This window comes from Syngnathoides biaculeatus, chromosome 6, assembly GCF_019802595.1.
Source record: "Syngnathoides biaculeatus isolate LvHL_M chromosome 6, ASM1980259v1, whole genome shotgun sequence".
Lineage (NCBI taxonomy): Eukaryota > Metazoa > Chordata > Actinopteri > Syngnathiformes > Syngnathidae > Syngnathoides > Syngnathoides biaculeatus.
In genome coordinates, this window is record NC_084645.1 from 6616728 (window position 1) to 6639400 (window position 22673).

The window sequence follows — 22673 nt, forward strand, 5'->3', positions numbered from 1 at the left end:
CTGAGCATGCGTTTATCGTCTTTAAAGAAAAAAAAGATCGTCTATTTACTCAAGCACTACTTTTAAAGATTTTGTTTTCCGTCGCCGATTTGGTGCATTAATTATTTATTCTGAATCGATGGTCAAATTCTAGCCTGAGATTATCAAGGTATCAGATGAATGACTTTTTTTTACGTCTTGTTAGTGACCTAAGGTTACAAGAAATGGTCTTTAATTACAACATTTCCGGGAAAATGCTGCACAAGTGGAAATCGAAAGCGTGTGAGGCTCTTCTGCGACCGGCACGAAGATATTACTGTACTTTATGTAAACGACGTCAGTCATGTTGCATCATCTTTGAAGGGCCAGAAAAAAATTACTTTTGCAAAAAAAAAAAAAAAAAAAAAAGAAAAAAAAGAGTACTTTTAATATCCCGATTGTAAATAATTAATCGAGAACTGTTTCCCCCAAAACTACTACATTTTTGCGAGTTTATGTGGTACAGAAAGTGGATGAATCTACACACAGCAGCTTCAGTAAGTAGAGAAGTTACTATTGTTCTCAAATATATGCCCAAATGTGCTCTTTGAACACAAACATTTCACGAGATGTAAGAATTAACAAAATGAGGAATTAAGTTGTGTGTAATGTGAAGTGACAGAGAGAAAAAGTATTGATCACGCAAATTGGTATTTACTTAATACTTTATACAAAGATTTTGTTTGCAATGACATATATAAGACAGCTCCTGTATGGCCCATTCTTCCACAAATGGAGACTTGAAGTTCTGTGGGCCGTTCTAGCAGCCTTTTCTCTCTGAAATATGCAATATGAAATAATATGTTTACAAACTGAGGAGAGTAAGTGTTGAAGATTTGTGGGTGGAATTCTTTCCCAATCTTGATTGATGTACAGGTTTAGATGTTCACCAGTCCAGGGTCTCCGTTGTCATGTTTTATGCTTCACAATGTGCCACACATTTTCATAGGGAAACAGGTCGAGTCCCCTTGTATTTTCTCTGGCGACATATTCACAACCGACCCTCATCCATGTATCGGTGGCGACCGACCCACAATTTATTCCCGTCCATGACATGGTGGGGACCGAACCACAGCCGATTCACATCTACGCCTCGGTGGCGACCGAGCCACAGCCGATCCACGTCCACGCCACGGTGTCGACAGAACTGCAGCCGATCCACGTCAACGCTTCAGTGGCAACTGAGCCGCAGCCCATTCTCGCTCATGCCTTGGTGTTGACCCTTCCTCGGCCACCGGTCTCAGCGGTGACCCTTCCACAGCCGCCTGACTCAGTGGTGACCCCTCCATGACCACCTGTCCTGGCAGTGACCCCTCAGCTGCTGCCTCACATCCACGTCATGCTGGTGACCGACACTCGGCCGCCTAATGACCACGCTCCGGCGGCGACCGACCTACAGCCACCTGACAATAACGCCTTGGCGGGGACCAATCCTTGGCCACCTGAAGACCAGAACTCGACGCCGACCAATTCTCGGCTGCCACCTGCTTCAATGGTGACAGACCCTCGGCCGCCTGAGGACCATGCCTCAGCGGCGACCGATCCCCGGGCGCCTGATGACCACGCCTCAGTAGCAACCGATCCACGGCCGTCAGACGACCACGCCTCGGTGGCGACTGATCCACGGCCACCTGATGACCATGCCTCGGCAATGACCTATCCCCAGCTGCCTGACGATCACGTCTCGGCGGCAACATTGGACAATAATAAAATGAGGCATTTAAGTTTTGAATGTGTCATTGGCATTTCCCATTTCATTGTGTTTGCATGACTGCATTTTGGGATACTTTGCCACTATGCGCAAGTTCACAAATTTTGTGTAGAGCATTCACTTGTCACTGCAAGTCTGTGCCTTCATAGTGTTGTGATGTTTTTTGTTCACTTTTCCAAGTTTTGCTTCAGAGTCATCGGACCTTGCTTGATGATTTTGGACCTTGCCTGTAGCCTCGCGTTTTTGTGCCTCTTCATTCTCAGACTGCTTAAATCGTGTATGACCTCATTTTGGAATAAAACCACTCTCAACATTATGCCCTTGCTTGGGAGTCCTGCATTTGGGTCCAGCCCTGTGCCTCGTGCTTATGACACACTGACGATGATTGGATGCATTTTTGGAGTAATCCTTTGAGCTGCTGAGTTGTTTGAAATAATATCTTGAGAAAGACTGGTGAATGAACGAGAAAAATGGGTATTCTCTTTTTATGTCTTTTTTCAGCCTCCATATGTCAAGGAGACCAAAGTCATCCATTTACTGCTTTAATAAATTTGAACATTATAGCTGTTTGCTATTCTTAAAATTCAAGTGATCTATTAGTGTGTTTAATATGAGATTAAAGTCTCCTCCCCTAATCATGATGGAATTGGCTGACAAATTTAAAAAGTGTGAAATTAGCATGTGAAAGAAGGTTGGATCATCTTCATTTGGGAATACACTGACAATTTAATAAACCATTTTCCATCTATTTAGCACACTAGTGGCACCAGTTAACACATTTCCATCTCTATCCTTGATCACCCTTACCTGCTGCATATCCTTCCCATCTCTATCCCTCTGTTTGGCCAACCTGGAGAGATCCTTCTTCTTTCGTGTCCAAACTTGTGTACATGTCGTCATATGCCTCTTGTTTAGCCTTTGCCACCTTTACCTTTGCCTTATGTTGCATCTCAGTGTATTCCTTTCGCTTATCATCGGTCCTCTCAGTGTCCCACTTCTTCTTCACTAACCTCTTTCTTTGTATGACTTCCTCTATTTTGGGGTTCCACCACCAAGTCTCCTTCTCCCCTTTCCTACCAGAAGACACACCAAGTACTCTCCTGCCTGTCTCTCTGATCACCTTGGCTGTAGTAGTCCAATCTTCCACAAGCTCCATCTGTCCGCCGAGAGCCTGGCTCAGCTCTTTCCGAAAGGCTGCACAACATTATTCCTTTCTCAGCTTCCACCACATGGTTCTCTGCACTATTTTTATCTTCTTAATCTTCCTACCCACCACCAGGGTCATCCTACACATAACCATCATATGCTGTCGAGCTACACTCTCCCCTACCACTACCTTCCAGACAGTAACCTCCTTCAGATTACATCGTCTGCACAAAGTGTAATCTATCTGTGTCCTTCTACATCCACTCTTGTAGGTCACAATGTTCCTGCCTCTTCTGGAAAAAAGTATTCACTAGTGCCATTTCCATCCTTTTTGCAAAGTCCTTCACCAGCTATCCCTCAAAGTTCCTTTCCTGGCTGGCGAACTTACCCAGCACTTCTTCATCGCCCCTGTTTCCTTCACCAACATGTCCATTACAATCTGCACCAATCACAACTCTCTCCCTGTCTGGGATGATCAAACCAACTTCATCCAGTTCCTTCCAGAATTTCTCTTTCAACTTTAGGTCACATCGTACCTGCGGGGCATAGCCCCTCATCATATTACTGAAAACATAACACCCTCAATTTAAAATTTCAGCCTCATCACTCGATCTGATACTCTTTTCACCTCCAAGACGTTCTTAGCCAGCTCTTCCTTTCAAATAAACCCCACTGCATTTCTCTTCTCATCCACTCCATAGTAAAATAATTTAAACCCTGCCCCTAAACTTCTAGCGTTACCAGTTTTCCACCTGCTCTCTTGGATGCAATAAACAGTGCTTTTTGAACGTATTTGGCCCCCTTGAACTTTTTACCCTTTCAACCACACTTTAGGGTTCAAACATAAAGATATCAAATTTTCATTTTTTGTAAAGAATCAACAATAAGTGGGACACAATTGTGAAGTGGGACAAAATTTATTGGATATTTTATACTTTTTTTAACAAAAAAAAAACCCTGAAAAGTGGGGCGTGCAATATTATTCGGCCCCTTGACTTTCAGTGAAGCAAACTCACTCGAGAAGTTCATTGAGGATCTCTGAATGGTCCAATGTTGACTTATGATGATAAATAGAATCCACCAAGTTTCCGTAAAAATGCACCTGCTCTGTGATAGTCTCAGGGTTCTGTTTAAAGTGCAGAGAGCATCATGAAGACCAAGGAACAAACCAGGCAAGTCCGAGATACTGATGTCAAGAATTTTAAAGCCGGATTTGGATACAAAAAGATTTCCCAAGTTTTAAACATCTCAAGGAGCACGGTGTAAGCAATCATATTGAAATGGAAGGCGTTTAAGACCACTGCAAATCTACCAAGACCCGTCCATCCTTCTAAACTTTCACCTCCAACAAGGAGAAGACTGATCAGAGCTGCAGCCAAGAGGCTCATAAGCACTCTGGATGAACTGCAGAGATCTGCACCTGAGATGGGAGAGTATATCCATTGGACAACAATCAGTCGTACACTACACAAATCTGGCCTTATGGAAGAGTGGCAAGAAGAAAGCCATTTGTCAAAGATATCTATCAAAAGTCTTGTTTAAAGTTTGCCACAAGCCACCTGGGAGACACTCCAAACATGTGGAAGAAACTGGTCTGGTCAGATGAAAGCAAAATCCAACTTTTTGGCCACAATGCAAAATGAGATTTGGCGTAAAAGCAACACAGCTCATCACCCTGAACACAGCATCTCCACTGTCAAATGTGGTGGTGGCAGCCTCGTGGTTTGGGCCTGCTTTTCTTCAGCAGGGACAAGGAAGATGGTTAAAATTGATGGGAAGAGGAATGGAGCCAAATATTCTGGAAGAAAATCTTCTTGGAGTCTGCAAAAGACCTTGGACTGCGACGGAGATTTATCTTCCAACAGGACAATGATCCAAAACATAAAGTCAGATCTACAATGGAATGGTTCACAAATAAACGTATCCAGGTGTTAGAATAAACAAGTCAAAATCCAGAGCTGAATCCAATCAAGAATCTGTGGGCAGAGCTGAAGACTGGTGCTCACAAATGCTCTCCGTCCAACCTCACTGAGCTCAAGCTGTTTCGCAAGGAAGAATGGGCAATAATTTCAGTCTCTCGATGTGCAAAACTGACAGAGACATAAAGTGAAGAAAATAAGTATTTGAACACCTTACTATATTGCAAGTTCTCCCACTTAGAAATCATGGAGGGGTCTGAAATTTTCATCTTAAGTGCATGTCCACTGTGAGAGAGATCATCTAAAAAGAAAAATCCAGAAATCACAATGTATGATTTTGTTAACGATTTATGTGTGTGAAACAGCTACAAAGAAGTATTTCAACACCTGAGAAAACCAATGTTAATATTTTGTACAGTAGTCTTTGTTTTGAATTACAGAAATCAAATGGTTCCTGTAGTTGTTGGAAGGAGGTCCTTTTGGGATCCTTCCAAGTGTTCGTCCAATTCCAGGTTCGGTCAATAACTGGACTCCAGAGGTGTGAAATATGACAAACACTTGGAGGTTTAATGAACAGAGCGCTCTGTGATACACAGTGTGACACAGACAAAGGCTGTGGTCCGACACCAAGTGTGTGTCTGTGTGTGTGTGGAAAAGCAGAAAAAAAGCTAATATATGCAATGTTGGAATGCTGCCATTTGTGGACAAGTCTCAAAACAGGATCTAACTGGTTTAACTAGACACCCAAGACCGTTGAGTCTGCTGAAAAACACCTCCGTTGTGGCTTGCCACTCAAGGCCGGTGCTTGCTAAAAAAACAACGCTGTTTTGGCTAGTCACACAAGGCCGGAGCCTGCAGGAAAAACAACTTCATTTAAGGCCGGAACCAGGTATTAGCCCAGGTTGCTGTCCTAACATAACCTTTTCATTGTTCACCAGGTTTGCACACACTGGAGGAGGGATTTTGGCCCACTCCTCCACACAGATCTTCTCTAGATCAGACTGGTTTCTGGGCTGTCACTGAGAAACACAGAGTTTCAGCTCCCTCCAAAGATTTTCTATTGGGTTTACTTCTAGAGACTGGCTAAGCCATGCCAGAACCTTGATACTTCTTACAGAGCCACTCCTTGGTTTTCCTGGCTGTGTGCTTCCGGTCATTGTCATGTTGAAAGACACAGCCCATCTTCAATGCTCTGACTGAGGAAAAGAGGTTGTTCCCCAAAATCTCACAATATATGACCGGGGTCATCCTCTCCTTAATACAGTGCAGTCGCCCTGTCCCATGTGCAGAAAAACACCCCGAAAGCATGATGCAACCACCCTTATGCTTCACAGTAGGGATCGTGTTCTTGGGATGGAACTCATCATTTGTCTTCCTCCAAACACGGTTAGTGGAATTATGACCAAAAAGTTCCATTTTGGTCTCATCTGACCACAAAACCTTCTCCCAAGACTCCTCTGTATCATAAACATGGTCATTGGCAAACTTAAGGCGAGGCTTGACGTGTTGGTTTAAGCAAGCCTTTCGCCAACCTTTCGAGCCGTGCATGATTTCAAACCATGACGTCTTAGTGTATTACCAACAGTCACCTTGGAAATGGTGGTTCCAGCTCTTTTCAGGTCATTGACCAAGTCCTGTCGCGTCGTCCTGGGCTGAATCCTCACCTTTCTAAGGATCATTGAGACCCCACGAGGTGATACATAGCATGGAGCTCCACTCCGATTGAGATTGACCGCCATGTTTAGCTTCTTCCATTTTCTAATGATTGCTCCAACAGTGGACCTTTTTTCACCAAGCTGCTTGGCAATTTCTCCGTGGCCCTTTCCAGGCATGTGGTTCTACAATTTGTCTCTGGTGTCTTTGGACAGCTCTTTGGTCTTGGCCATGTTACAAGTTTGAGTCTTACTGATTGTATGGGGTGGACAGGTGCCTTTATGCAGCTAACGACCTTACACAGGTGCTTCTGATTCAGGATAATACATGGAGTGGAGGTGGACTTTTAAAAGCAGACTAACAGGTCTTTGAGGATCTGAATTCTAGGTGATAGGCGTTCAAATACTTATTTGCCGCTGTATCACACAAGTAAATTGTAAAGTTTAAAAATCATACATTGTGATTTCTGGATTTTTCTTTTTAGATTATCTCCCTTACAATGGACATGCACCTATGATGAAAACTTCAGACCTCTCCATGATTTCTCAGTGGGAGAACTTGCAATTTTGCCGGGTGTTGAAATACTTATTTTCTTCACTGTACCCCATGCAACTTGCAGCTGTAATTGCAGCAAAAGGTGGTGCTGGGATATGCTCCAGCACTCTCGGTGACCCTCGTGAGGATAAGCGGCAAAGAAAATGGATGGATGGATTTATGCTTGAAGCCTGAAATGTGGAGAAAGGTGAAAAGTACAAGTGGGCCAAATACTTTCACAAGGCACTGTATCAACCTTTCTCCTAATCATCATGTTCCTCTTCTTCAATGTCTTCGACCCATAATAGTTGAATTTCCACCGACACCCTGCAGATGATGCTCCCAAACCGTTTTAAGGTTAATGTTATGTTTCCTCCTATATTTAAAATACAGAATTGGGTTTTTTGTGCACTGTATGTACTGTGTCTGTGCTTTCATCCTGGATCAGGCTGTGCCAAGGTTGAATTTTAAAGTTACACACCATCTCATCTTGCACTTTCTACTTTGGCTTCAGACCAGACCTTTCCCACTCGGGCATTCCAACAAATTTGCTTTCCTCCTCTTTTTTGCATGGATCCACTGCTGTACCATACTATTTTTTTGTAAAAAGTAATCTTTTACGGACTAGTATTGAGCCTCCTTGTCTGCAGGTGTAAAAGATCGAAAAAGTGTAAAATTACAATTAATGAGCCATTTTTCATCTGATTTAGTCTTGTTAGAGGAGTAAATCTGTTTTGAATTCAGCAATATAATCCATAATCTTAATTCTGTTTGCCTGTGATCAAATGCCATTGACATTCCAAGACACAAATGTCAAGGTTGTGGGGATGAAAATTTAAATTGATTTAGAACTATGTATTATTCGTTCCTGCTTTTGTGACAGCTTTCAAGACTTTTTTTATTATATTGACAATTTTTATTCAGAGAAGGCGTTAAAGATGCTCTCTTAAAGTCCTGCGATGCCACGGTACATTGGAGGATGAGGAACAAACACTGAACATAGGAAATGAAAAGTAACACGATGTGATGTGAGGCGATGGTGAATTCTAGTGCACAAGGAAAGTTTTTGGCAACCTTTGCTTCATCCATGTGGATCCCTTCCGAGAGCTGGATATCTGGCTAAATTGAGCAATCGGGGGAGAAGACCTTTGGTGAGAAATTTAAAGAAGAACTGCCCGGGCCATTTTATCCTCACCCGACCCCGAATCCCAGAAACTGCATTCTGTGCCTTTTTGTCCTATCTATCAACTCCAAATTCACCTGTCATCCTGGCATCACCCCCACCATTCACTTCACCCACAGCAGCACTTCTCCGAATGTGCCCGAGAGAAGACTTCACATATGACCCCGGCTGTTCTGCTGCACCCCTTACCTATCTCGTGCAACCCCTGGTCCCACATCGCCTTGGACTTCATAATTGGCCTACCTCCCTCCAAAGGTAATAATATGAAAGGAAATCATTCCTACCATTATTGATCATTTCTCCAAATATGCTCATTAAGTACCCCTTCATAAAAATTACAACCTGCCTTTGAAACTGCTAACTTCCTTGTCACTCACGTCTTCAAACTTTACAGAATCCCCATTGACATAGTCACTGAGGTCCTCAGTTCGCCTCCCAGGTGTGGAAGCACTTCTGTCAGGTGTTGGGCGGAACAGCAAATTGTCTTCTTAGTACTGTCCACAATCCCACTTCCAGACAGAGCAGGCGAATCAGACTCTAGAGTCGGCTACAATAATTAAAATGATGATCTAACAGAATACTGCCCCCCCCCCCAAAAAAAAAAAAAACAATGAATGGAAGCCACTCGCTTGATTAATGACATGGTATTAAGATTTATTTTGAAAATCTGAACCATACATTTAGCAAGAGACAATTGAGATTACATCTTTTGAGAATCACCACTGACCCCAAAATGAAAAAAAAAAGCTTTGCCTTATTTTGATAGACACTTGGGTCTACATTGTTGTATTTCTTTTTTTGTATTTTAATGATCTTCCTTATGGTGTTACTTGAAGTGCTCAGTATTTTTTTAGGTTGTGTTCGAGAACTACAACGACAATAATTGACACAAAACATGATTGAGCATGTTCAGGATGCATAATGTGGTTACTAATCATTGTGAGTCAACATACATATTCATCATATTCAACATATGATTGCCATTTAAAATCATCATTTGATTTTTTGTAAGATAATGTATAGTTTTGATTAAAATGAAATTATTAAATGAACTTTTTCATTACGATGTAATGATGATCTGTCAAAACTAAGAAATTGCTGTCCATTATCTCTGCCCAAGACACCGTAGAACAATTCATTGACAGTAGAAAGTGAGGACGTTTTCTTGGTTTCCTCTGACCAACAGGACAGGGGACCTTAAATCACGTGACAAGAATTCCAGCCATGCCAAGTACAGAATACTGGGGCACAGCCCTCGCCTCCTCACTGGCATCGTGCTGGATGTGTACAAGGGCAGAATAATGATGTTGATAGTGTCTGTTCAATTTAATGGAATATATATATATATATATATATATATATATATATATATATGTATATGTATATGTATATAGAATGCACGGCTACTAATACTCACATAATAATCAGTGCAGCTTCTCTGGAGTAATTCTGTAGGATCTCATTTAGACGAATCTGACGGAAGGTCTGATTCCCACAGAAAATGACAAGTTATTTCAGTTTTTATGACAAAAATAACTGAAGCAATAAAATATAATAAAGCAGTGAAGCCGGTTGGGGTAGCTGCTGCACTGGCCACGGCAAACACCCGGTCCGTTGCTTCTCCCAGGTGATAATAAAATAACTACCTAAGTCCTCATCCCACATGAAAACCAGTGTATAAGTGTGTGTGTATGCATATGTGTGTGTGTGTGCATGTGTGTGTGCGTGCGTGTGTGTTTACATGTGGCAGACCTTGGCTCTGTTCCTCTTCATATCCTGGTCAGTAATCCACCAGGGCTCCTCATGTGCCCTTGATGAGCCAGAATCGGATTCATTTTTTTGGTTTATGTCCAACTTGAAGGAACTCACCATATTCTCAAAGTGGTGAATGCTGTTGCAAACAATTAGATCATCACAGAGTCACATATTCAGGTTAGGAAAGGTATACAATGGATGCAACAGTGCACTTTCTCCACCATTAATATGGTCTTTGACCTGTGCAGCCTATGCAGCGTATTGCCCTATTGGGTAAAATAGATAATTAAAACATAAATAAGTGAAGAAAAAAAAAAAATAATGTGGATGCGTAAATATGCCCATCCTCAAACTATTGCTTTGTTTTACCGCCTTTTTATTTTTTTCCACTCTGTCTTTTTGGGTCAAAGTCTATCACTGTGGTACACCTTGACGTGGAAATATTTGCCTGAAAAAACCTTCCAGATAGATGAATTTGGACCAAATATGGTGAATACTCGATGTGGGACGCCCCTGGTGACGACTTCAGTGGACTAAAATCATCATCTGTATAATCTTAGTACCCAAATTGGAGCCATATTCGTTCGCATTGAAGGTTCGCAGCCTAGCCTAGCCTAGACGAGCTTGTTAAGATCAAGTCGCGTATGTAATTGAATATTTGGTGAGGAGGTAAACATCAAATGCTTGTACTTACATGACCTACAAAATCTACGTATCGTATACAACGAGGACCTTAAGTACTTATTAAGAAGTTGGGCGAGTGGAAACCTCAACGTAAACTCGCTTTTTAGGCCCAGACTACCTTAGCTTAGCGGGCTAACAACCTGAGGTTTGTGAGCAATCTGTGCTGTGGAAGAAACATCAAATGTGAGTAACTTCATAAGCCATGAGGGCGTATAAGAAATGTAACAAATCTTATCTGAGTACATCTTAGTACCCAAATTGGAGCCGTATCGTTCTAGCTTAGCCTAGCTTAGTGCACTAACAACATTACCTTTGTTGCCTATACAACGAGGACCATGTCCACATCGAACGTGGACCCAACCCAACCTTCAACTACTAGAGTGAGGGCCATTGTGGTTTGAATCCCTTCCATCCACGTATCCTGTAAATCGCCATATCCTTTATATTTTCACACAAGTAGTATGAGATTTGTGTACCATATGAGCTGACTTTGTTTATTTGATTGTTTCTTCTTCTTCTTTTTTATTACTATCTGCAGCCCGTTGGGAAGCACAATATTGTGCAACCTGTCGGCCAGTCCCAAGTCCGGATAAATGCAGAGGGTTGCGGCAGGAAGGGCATCCGGCGTAAGACTGTGGAAAAAATATATGAGCATTCGTCTAACGAATTCCATAACTGTGAGGTCGTGGCCCAGGCTTCCTCGGCCCGCCCCCGGAACTGTTAACCTGCGAGGCATAGGTAGAAACTCAGATAATGTAGGTTGAAGTCAAAAAAGAGGAGGAAGGATGATTAGGAGATAGGTTGATATATTGTTATATTATTATATAAAGGGGGAAAGCTACAAGTTTAGATGCAGGGTTTAAATTATTTTATAATGGAGTAGATGGGAAGAGAAATGGAGTTGTTGTTTTTTTAAAAGAAGAGCTGGCTAAGAATATCTTGGAGCTGAAAAGAGTATCAGATTAATTGATGAAGATGAAATTTGAGATTGAGGGTATTATGTGGCAGCACAGTGGTCCAGTTGGTAAAGCCTTGGCCTCACAATTCTGAGGACCCGGGTTTGATTTCGGCCCCGCCTGTGTCGAGTTTGCATGTTCTTTCCGTGCCTGGGTGGGTTTTCTCCGGGCACTCCGGTTTCCTCCCTCATCCCAAAAACATGCAACATTAATTGGACACTCTAAATTACCCCTAGGTGTGATTGTTCGTCTGTATGCGCACTACGATTCGCTGGCAACCAGTTCAGGCTGTACCCCGCCTCCTGCCCGTTGACAGCTGGGAAAGGCTCCAGCACTCCCCGCAGCCCTCGTAAGGATAAGCGGCAAAGAAAATGGATGGATGGATGGGTATTATGCATAATGTGATTTGCGGCTATGCCCCACAGCGAGGATGTGACCTCGAGTTGAAAGAGAAATTCTGGAAGAAACTAGACGAAGTAGTCATGAGCATCCCAGACAGAGAGAGAGCGTTGTGATTGGTGCAGATGTCAATGGACATGTGGGCGAAGGAAACAGGGGCAATGAAGAATTGGTGGGTATGTACGACATTCATCAAAGGAACTTTGAGGGGCAGATGGTGGTGGACTTCACAAAAAGGATGGAATTGGCAGTGGTGAACACTTATTTCCAGAAGAGACATGAACATAGAGTGACCGACAAGAGCGGAGGCAGAAGCACGCAGGTGGATTATATTTTGTGCAGACTGTGTAATATGAAGGAGGTCACCGATTGTAAGGTAGTGGTGGGGGAGAGTGTAGCTCGACAGCATAGGATGGTGGTGTATAGGATGACTCTGGTAGCGGGTAGGGAGACTAAGAAGAAAAAGGTAGAGCAGAGAATCACGTGGCGGAAGTTGAGAAAGGAAGAATGTTGTGTGGCCTTTCGGAAAGAGGTGAGACAGGCAGACAGATGAAACAGATGGACAGGAAGAGCTCCCGGAAGACTGGAATACTACTGCCAAGCTATTCGGAGAGCCAGGCAAGAGAGTACTTGGGGTGTCTTCTGGTAGGAAAGAGGAGAAGGAGACTTGGTGGTGGAACCCCAAAATACAGGGAGTCATCCAAGGAAAGAGATTAGCAAAGAAGTGGGACACAGCAAGTACTGAGGAGAGGCAAAAGGAATACATTGAGATGCGTCGTAGGGCAAAGGGAGAGGTGGCGAAGGCTCAACAAGAGGTATATGACGATATGTACACCAGGATAAGTATGAAAGAAGGAGAAAAGGATATTTACAGAATCGTCAGACAGAGGGATAGCGATGGGAAGGATGTGCAGCAAGTAAAGGTGATTAAGGATAGCGATGGAATTATGTTGACTGGTGTCAGTAGTGTGCTAAGTAGATGGAAAGAGTACTTTGAGAAGTTAATGAATAAAGAAAATGGGAGAGAAGATAGCGTAGAAGAGGCAAGCGGGAATGACTGGGAAGTGGCAATGATTAGTAGGGGGGAAGTTAGAAAGGCACTGAACAGAATGAGAAATGGAAAGACAGTTGGTCCCAATGATATACAAGTGGAGGTATGGAAGCAATTTGGTGAGGTGGCTGTGGAGTATTTGACCAACTTATTCAATAGAGTACAAGCGGGAGAGAATATGCCAGAAGAAAAGAGGGAAAGTGTGCTTGTCCCCAGTTTTCAGAAAAAAGGCGATGTTCAGAACTGTGAAAACTACATAGGAATAAAGATGAGCCACACAATAAGATAGGGAGAGAGTAGTCAAGGCTAAACTCAGGTCAGAAGTAAGTTTATGCAAGCAACAGTATCGTTTCAAGCCAAGAAAGAGTACCACAGATGCATTATTTGCCTTGAGGATACTCGTAGAAAAGTACAGAGAAGTTCAGAAGGAGCTACATTGTGTTTTTGTAGACCTCGAGAGAACCTTTGAAAGAGTATCAAGAGAGGAACTGTGGTGTTGCATGCGCAAGTCTGGTGTGGTGGAGAAATATTTTAGAATAGTACAGGACCTGTATGAGGGCAGCAGAACAGTGGTGAGATGTGCCGTAGGTGTGTCAGAAGAATTTATGGTGGAAATGGGACTGCATTAGGGATCCGGGCTGAGCCCCTTCCTGTTTGTGGTTGTAATGGATAGGCTGACAGACGAGGTTAGACTGGAATCCCCTTGGACCATGATGTTCGCAGATGATCTTGTGATCTCCAGTGAAGGCTGGGAACAGGCTGAGGAACAATTAGTAAGATGGAGGTACGCACTGGAAATGAGAGGAATGAAGATTAGCCAAAGTAAAAAAGAATACATGTGCATGAATGAGAGGGGAGGTGGAGGAAGAGTGAAGCTCCAGAGAGAAGAGATTGCGAGGGTGGATGACTTCAAATACTTGGGGTCAAGAATACAGAGCAATGGTGAGTGTGGTAAGGAAGTGAAGAAACGGGCATAAGCGGGATGGAACAATTGTGTGTCTGGTGTTCTTTGTGACTGAAGAGTGTCCGCTAGGATGAAGGGCAAAGTTTATAAAACAGTGGTGAGGCCGGCCATGATGTACGGATTAGAGATGGTGGCTCTGAAGAAACAACAGGAAGCAGAACTGGGGGTAGAGAAATGAAGGTGTTGAGGTTCTCACTTGATGTGAACAGGTTGGATAGGATTAGAAATTAGCTCACTCGAGGGACAGCCAAAATTGGATGTTTTGGACACAAGGTTAGAGAGAGCAGCCTTCGATGGTTTGGACATGTTCAGAGGCGAGATAGTGAGTATATTTGTAGAAGGGTGCTGAGAATGGAGCTGCTAGGCAAAAGAGCGAGAGGAAGATGAAATAAAAGGTTGATGGACGTTGTGAGGGAGGACATGAGGACAGTGATGTGTGTTTATCTCCTGTGCACACAAGTCACCCCACGGATGTTCATTGGAATTTTTTGTAATTCCTTCCACCCTGACAAAGTCTGAGTTCCAACTGATCAAAAAGGCTCCACTGTAGGTTTAGTGTCAAGTCTTTTGGTGAAGAGCAATTAGTTATATGTTTGCACCAAACATAGCACATAGACTGGTGAATCCCAACCTTCATTGAACTATCTCACGGCACACCAACAAACAAAATTATCACAAAAAGTAGATACACACAAAATTATCACAAAAAGTAGATACACAAGTGAGTTCTAAACTTTCTGCCATCAAATAGCAGAGCATTTTGTCATGGGTGTGTCTGTCCTTGACCCGGCACGCACGTGCTGCAGTTGCCTCACCTGCATCACGTCTCGTTATTTGTGGTCCGTATATATTGGCACGCGTAGGGTCTGGTCCTCCCCAGATCGTTGTACTTCATGTCAGGTTCCCACAACTCCATGTCCTTGCCTTTGATGCGCTGTGTACCGAACCCTGCCTAGTTGATGACCCTGCCTCTACGCCTGTTGATTCTGACACTGCTGCTTGTTTGGACTGCCTGCCTGTGAACCGACTTTGAACCAAATAAATACGTTTCCCGAAATGTACCTGGTCCCTTGATTCGTGCATTTTGGGGTCAGCCTCATGTTCTGGGCATGACACATTTGTTTGTTCTGTCTGTCTTTAGATGCTGCTACCATAGATAGATGAACAAAGACACATTTGTTGTAAATAAAGAACATTTTGACCAACTAAGTGAAATTTTACACCAGAGGAGCTTTGACGGCACACCAATGTGCCACAGCACACTGGTTGGGAATCACTGACATCGACTAAAATGTCAGCACTTGCAAGAACTTTATGGAGCTATTTTAATGTTCTTGTTGGCTTCTTGGCAACCTCCCATTCTGATTTTCTTCTTATCTTGTCCTCAATTTGGAAGCCCCCTTAAGGTTGCGGTTAAGATAAAGTTTTTCCACTTGATGATGCTTCTCTTCAATCTGTTCAATGGTATACATAATGCCTTGGAACCTTTTTTCTGACTGATAAGTTAACAGTAAGAGCACACTGATGCTGTCATCTTGCAGCACATCAGAACTTAATTTGGCAATGGGGAACACTTTTGAACATTTGAATGTGACTGGTTAATTCTGAACACAGCCACATCCCCAGCCGTGAGCATGTGCACACTTGTGCATTATCTGTTGTTCATTTTTACTTGGCCTTTATAAAGTATTTATAAAAAACAAGTTGCATAGGTTAGCGGGTACATTAATGGTGAGAAAGGTTTTGAAATGGTATATTTTAGTGGTTTTATTTAGATGACAAAAACCTGGCATTTGACATTTTTGTATCCAATTCCTAGAATATGATTATTCATGTATTATTAGTTTTAAGAGACTTTAAGATGACAGTCATATGTTTATTTTATTTAAATCAGCTTCATTCTGGTAAACCTCCCTACAGGCTTACTTCCTGGACTGTGGTTTTTGAAAGAGGTCAGGAAGCACTTCTACATCATGGAACCCAAGACGGAACTTCTTGATTAGTGTCATCACCCTGCAAAGAAATAATAAATCTATACTGTAAACTTGATACAGCCATCCATTCTCGATTCTGTCCTGCTTTTCCTCATTTGGCTTGCAGGTGTGCTGGAGCCTATCCTATCCTTTGTGCGAAAGGTGGTTTACACCAGTCCACCAGTGCTTTTTAAAGTAGTAATATTTTCCAAACCAATCAACTGATGATCAGAATGAAACCTCTTGCTTTTGCCCTATTTGCATGCAGGTGTACCCAGTAAAGATCCACTAATTTTATTTAATTGCATTTTGAGTGAGTATGCCTACTGTAAAAAAGTATATCCATCCATCCATCCATTTTCTATCACATTTCTGGGTCGGGTCGCGGGGGAAGTCGCTTCAGCAGGGATACTCAGCTCTTCCGGCGAGATCCTGAGTTGTTCCCAAGACAGCCAAGAGACATAGTCTCTCCAGCATGTCCTGGGTTGTCCCCGGCATCTCTTTCCAGTGCGACATTCCCGGAACACCTCACCAGGGAGGCCTTCGGGAGGCATACAAATCAGATGCCCCATCCGCCTCATCTGGCTCTTCTCAATGTGCAGGAGCAGCGGCTCGACACTGAGCCCCTCCCAGATGAAGGAGCTTCTCACCCTATCTCCAAGGGAGAGCCTGGAAACCTTGTGGAGGAAATTCATTTCGGCCGCTTGTATCAGGGATCTTGTTCTTTCGGTCATGACCCACAGCTCGTGCCCAAAGGTGAGGGTAGGAAAGTAGATCGACTGGTGAATTGAGAGCTTCGCCATTGAACTTAGCTCACACTTTACCACAATGGACCGATACAAAGTCTGCATCACTGGAGACGCTGCACCAATCCGTCTGTCAATCTCCTGCTCCATTCTTCCCTTACTCATGAACAAGACCCCAAGATACTTGAACTCCACTTGGGGCAGAATCTCATCTCCGACCTGGAGAGGGCACCCCACCTTTTTCCGACTGAGGACCATGATCTCAGATTTGGAGGTGCTGATTCTCATCCCAGCTGCTTCACACTCTGGTGTGAAATGCCTCAGTGACAGTTGGAGATCACAGCTTGATGAAGCCAACAGAACCACATCATCTGCAAAGAGCAGTGATGTGATGCTTCGGCTGCTTCTAGAGATTCTTTCCTTAAAAGTTATGAACAAAATCGATGACAAAGGGCAGCCTTGGCGGAGTCCAACTCTCACCGGAAATGAGTCCGACTCATTGCCGTCAATGCGGACCACACTCTGACAACGGTCGTACGGGAACCGAACAGCTCATATCAGGGGGTTCGGTACTCCATTCTCCAATAGAACCCCCCACAGGATTCCCCGAGGGACACGGTTGTCCTTCTCCAAGACCAAAAACCACATGTAGAACTCCCATGCACCCTTGAGGATCCTGCCAAGCGTGTAGAGCTGGTCCACTGTTCCACGGCCAGGACGAAAACCACATTGCTCCTCCTGAATCTGAGATTCGACTTCCCGACGGACCCTCCTCTCCAGAACCCCTGAATAGACCTTACTCGGGAGACTGACGAGTGTGATTCGCCTATAGTTGGAACACACCCGCCGGTCACCCTTCTTAAAAAGGGGGACCACCACCCCAGTCTCCCAATCCAGAGGCACTGTCCCTGGTGTCCACGCAATTTTGCAGAGGCATGTCAACCAGGACAGCCCCGCAACATCCAGAGCCTTTAGGAACTCCGGGTGAATCTCATCCACCCCCAGGACCCTGCCACCAAGGAGCTTTTTAACCACCTTGGTGAACTAACCCCAGAGATAGAAGAGCCCACCTCAGAGCACCCAGACTCAGCTTCTTCATGGGAAGGCGTGTTGGGTGAATTGTGGAGGTCTTCAAAGTATTCTCTCCACTGATTCACAACATCCCGAGTAGAGGCCAGCAATGCCCCATCCCCACAATACACAGTGTTGACGGTGCACTGCTTCTCCCTCCTGAGACGCCGGACGGTGGACCAGAATTTCCTCCAAGTCATCTTGAAGTCGTTCTCCATGGCCTCACTGAACTCCTCGCATGCCCGGGTTTTTGCCTTAGTGACCACCGAAGCTGCATTCCACTTGGCCAGCCTGTACCTATTAGCTGCCTCAGGAGTCCCACAGGCTAAAAATGCCTGATAGGACTCCTTCATCTTGACAGCATCCCTCACAGTTAGTGTGTCCACCAACGTGTTTGCAGGTTGCCACCACGACAGGCACCAACCACCTTACGGCCACAGCTCTCTTCGGCCGCCTCAGCAATAGAGGCGCGGAACATCGTCCACTCAGACTCTGTGTCACTCGCTTCTTCTGGGCCTTGAGTAAAGTTCTTTCGGAGGTGGGAGTTGAAATTCCTTCTGGCAGGGACAGTCATTCCCAGCAGATACTCACAATACGTTTGGGCCTGCCATGTTGGACCGGCATCTTCCCCCAACATTGGAGCCAACTCACCACCAGTTGGTGATCAGTTGATTGCTCTGCCCCTCTCTTCACTCGAGTGTCCAAGACATGCGGTAGCAAGTCCGTTGACACGACCACAAAGATGATCATCGAACTGTGACCTAGGGTGTCCTGGTGCCAGGTGGACATGTGGACACCCTTATGCCTGAACATGATGTTCGTTATGGAGAATCTGTGATGAGCACAGAAGTCCAGTAACAGAACACCACGCGGGTTTTGATCTGGGGGGCCGTTCTTCCCAATCACGCCCTTCCAGGTCTCACTGTCATTGCCCATGTGAGCATTGAAGTCCCACAGCAGAATAATGGAGTCCCCAGAGGGAGAGCTCTGGAGGACTCCCTCTAAGGACTCCAAAAAGGGTGGGTACTTTGAACTGCTGTTTGGTGCATGAGACCCGTCCCCCTACCTGAAGGCGGAAGGAGGCTACCCTCTAATCCACTGGGGTAAACCCCAACGTAAAGCACCCAAATCGGGGGGCAATAAATATGCCCACAACTGCTCGGCACTTCTTACAGTCGGCAACTCCAGAGTGGAACAGAGTCCAACCCCTCTCAAGAGGAGTGGCGCCAGAGCCCAAGCGGTGCATAGAGCCGAGTCTGACTATATCTAGTCGGAACTTGTCGACCTCACGCACCAACATGGGGTCCTTCCCTGCCAAAGACGTGACATTCCATGTCCCTAGAGCTAGTTTCTGTAGGTGGGGATCAGATCGCCAAGCTCCCCGCCGTTGGCCACTGCCCAGCTCACATCGCACCCATCCCCTATGGCCCCTCTCACAGGTGGTGAGCCCATGGGAAGGGGGACCCATGTTACCCTTTCGGACTGTGCCTGGCTGAGCCCCATGGGTGCAGGCCTGGTCAACAGGCGCTCGCTTTCGAGCCCCACTTCCAGGCCTGGGTCCAGATGTGGGCCCCGGTGTACTCGTTTTGGAGTCGTACTTTGTCTGGTCCCTCACCCAGGACCTTGTTGCCATGGGTGACCCGACCAAGGGCATGAAGCCCCAGATAACTTAGCTCCGAGGATCATTGGGACACACAAACCCCTCCACCACAATAAGGTGACAGCTCGAGGAGGGGTAAAAAAAATTATATATCACCAAAAGTAACACACTGATAAAGTATTTAAGGCTGAGATGCAAGTTTGCTAATGTGGGATTCAAACTTTTTCATTGGTTTTGTGCCAAACATAATTCAATATGAACAATGTGATGTGATATAATGTCATTGTAAAACAAGTTATAAAGTTACAGTATTTTGGTAGTTTTCTAGGGTATTTTTTGCAGGTGTGGCTCTTATTTGAGGAGATCTGGGATTCATTTTAGGGTTGCTTAAGTACCCCTAAAAATGGCCATGAAACACACATGATGAGACTTGCATGTTGCACGGCAACTATACTAAGCAATGTACACATTACTATGACAATATTAATTCTACATAATAAGCAAAACAAGGAAGGTATTTGAGCAATGATCATTACCTTAAAGGTTAAGTAAGTGATCTAAGTTCTTACTCTTCTCTCCTTGCGTCTTTATTGGAATTGTCTCCTCCCACAAATATTCGAACTTTACATTTGGCCCAGCGCTTCCTCCGAGTGAGCAAGTAAGGGAGCAGCAGGGTAAGACCTAGTTAAGAACATATGACAACATGAATGAGATTTTTTTTTTCTTACATTACTGAGGTATATAGCCTTGCACATTTGGACCTCAGACCTCCATCATCAGACAGCCAGTATACATCAATTGTCTTCTGTCCTTGTTTTTCCTGAAACAGTGTAGGCCTACTCAGCTGAGGTTCTGCCTCAATGGGCAAAGTTGCTGCGAAAAAAAAATGTGGGTGTTATTAATTGCATGCATATGAGCAGTATGTTTGTGTGTAGTTCTGGACTCGCTGGCCACCACTCTGGGTAAACCAGAAACATTGAAAAACACCAAATATCAGTGGTGAGTCATAAATTCCTTTCACACACACACACACACACACACACACACACACACACACACACACACACACACACACACACACACACACACACACACACACACACACACCACACACACACACACATGTTCCTTTTGAAGTCAGAGTCAGAGAGAACATTTTGAACATGTTTTTTTTTTTTAGTTAAAGTTTTCATTGATTTATAAATTGCATCATATACGTTATATGATGGAGTTTGTTTCTAATACAGCTTTTGGGTGACATTGTGTTTTTAAGTTACATGGGATGGGTGATTGCGAGTGCAAGTGTAGTTAATTAATTTGAGTGGTCATGCAAATGTCCCTAATGAGGTGTCTATTTCTTTTTAGATTTGAATATTTTGGAGATTTTTGTAAAAAAGTTTTCTAACTAAATACATGAACACCACACACACATTATACATACAGTAAGCAAGTATATCTCATGCTGAAAGAGCCACACGTGAAGTCATATTTTCCAAAGGTTATTCCATCCATCCATCCATCCATCCATCCATCCATCCATCCATCCATCCATCCATCCATTTTCTGAGCCACTTATCCTCACAAGGATCACAGGAATACTGGAGCCTATTCCAGCTGTCATCGGGCCAAACATAGGGTATGTAGAGATAGACAACAGTCACACTCTCACAATCATACTGAGGGGCGATTTGACGGGGAGAACATGCAAATTCCACACAGGTGGGTTCAGGATCACACGGTGACACAGCTGTAATGCGTTGGCCTCACATTTCTGTGGTCCAGCGCTCGATCCCGGCCCCACATGTGTGGAGTTTGCATATTCTTCCTGTGCCTGTGTGGGTTTTCTCCAGACACTCTGGTTTCCTCCCACATCCCAAAGACATACTGCATTAATTGGACACTCTAAATTGCCCCTAGGTGTTATCGCGAGTCCGGCTTTTTGTTCCAATGTGCCCTGCGATTGGCTGGAAACCGGTTCAAGGTGTACCCTGCCTCCTGCCCTTTGACAGCTAGGATAGGCCCCAGAACTGCCTGCGACCCTTGTGAGGATAAGCGGCTAAGAAAATGGATGGATGGCTATATATATATCTTCTTCTTTTCCTTTCTGCTTGTCCCATTAGGGGTTATCACAGCGTGTCATCTTTTTCCATCTAAGCCCATCTCGTGCATCATCCTCTCTAACAACCCCCTGTCCTCATGTCCTCCCTCGCAACATCCCTCAACCTTTTCTTTGGTCTTCCTCTCACTCTTTTGTCTGGCAGCTCCATCCTCAGCACCCTTCTACCAACATACTCACTCTTTCGCCTCTGAACATGCCCAAATATTCTCTAACTTTGTCTCCAAAACATCCAATTTTGGCTCTCCCTCTAATGAGCTCATTTCTAATCCTATCCAACCTGTTCACACCAAGCGAGAACCTCAGCATCTTCATTTCTGCTACCTCAAGTTCTGCTTCCTGTTGTTTCTTTAGAGCCACCATCTCTTATCCGTATATCATGGCCAGCCTCACCACTGTTTCATAAACTTATCCTTCATCCTGGATACTTACTTCTGTCCTAAAACTAGCCTCCACTACCCTTTCCCATAACTTCATTGTGTGGCTCATCATCTTTATTGCTCTGTAGTTTCCACAGTTCTGAACATCACCTTTGTTCTTAAAAATGGGGACAAGGACACTTTTCCTCCATTCTTCTTGCATCTTCTCTCCCGCTAGTATTCTATTGAATAAGTTGGTCAAAACTTCACCTCACAGCCACCTCACCAAATTGCTTCCATACCTCCACTGGTATGTCATCGGGACCAACCGTCTTACCATTTTTCATTCTCTTCAGTGCCTTTCTAACTTCTCCCTTACTAATCAATGCCACTTCTCGGGCATTCACGCTTGCCTCTTCTACTCTACGTTCTCTGCCATTTTCTTCATTCATTAACTTTTCAAAGTACGCTTTCCATCGACTTAGCACACTACTGGCACCAGTCAACATATTTCCATCGCTATCCTTAATCACCTTTACTTGCTGCACATCCTTCTGATCTCTATCACTCTGTCTAGCCAACCTGTAGAGCTCCTTTTCTCCTTCTTTCATATCCAACCTGGAACACATGTCGTCATATGGCTCTTGTTTAGCCTTCTCCATCTCTCCCTTTGCCCTCTGACACGTCAGTGTATTCCTTAAGCCTCTCCTCCGTCCTCTCCGTGTCCTACTTATTTATATATCTATATCTATATATATATATATATATATATATATATATTTGTGTGTGTGTGTGTGTGCGTGTGGGTGTATGCATGTGTGTGTAAACCTTTATG

General features: G+C 44.2%; 1 protein-coding gene and 1 long non-coding RNA gene across 3 annotated transcripts in view; one reads left to right on the forward strand and one right to left on the reverse strand.

Moving 5' to 3' along the window:
- The first annotated feature begins 153 nt into the window (after positions 1-153).
- Positions 154-22673, forward strand: part of LOC133501627 (uncharacterized) — a 72203-nt gene continuing 49683 nt past the window's right edge. For both annotated transcript variants that reach the window (XR_009795226.1, XR_009795227.1), the window contains exon 1: positions 154-515. This is a non-coding gene — a long non-coding RNA (uncharacterized LOC133501627). The remainder of the gene's footprint in view (positions 516-22673) is intronic.
- The window catches only part of slc12a3 (solute carrier family 12 member 3), a 48176-nt gene continuing 34321 nt past the window's right edge, over positions 8819-22673 (reverse strand). The window contains exons 21-26 of the mRNA XM_061821398.1: positions 20132-20236; positions 19933-20044; positions 15900-15986; positions 9917-10055; positions 9582-9649; positions 8819-9441 (exon numbers count right to left, since the gene is read on the reverse strand). Coding sequence (XP_061677382.1) covers positions 9300-9441; positions 9582-9649; positions 9917-10055; positions 15900-15986; positions 19933-20044; positions 20132-20236 — 653 coding nt within the window. The 3' untranslated portion in view covers positions 8819-9299. The remainder of the gene's footprint in view (positions 9442-9581; positions 9650-9916; positions 10056-15899; positions 15987-19932; positions 20045-20131; positions 20237-22673) is intronic.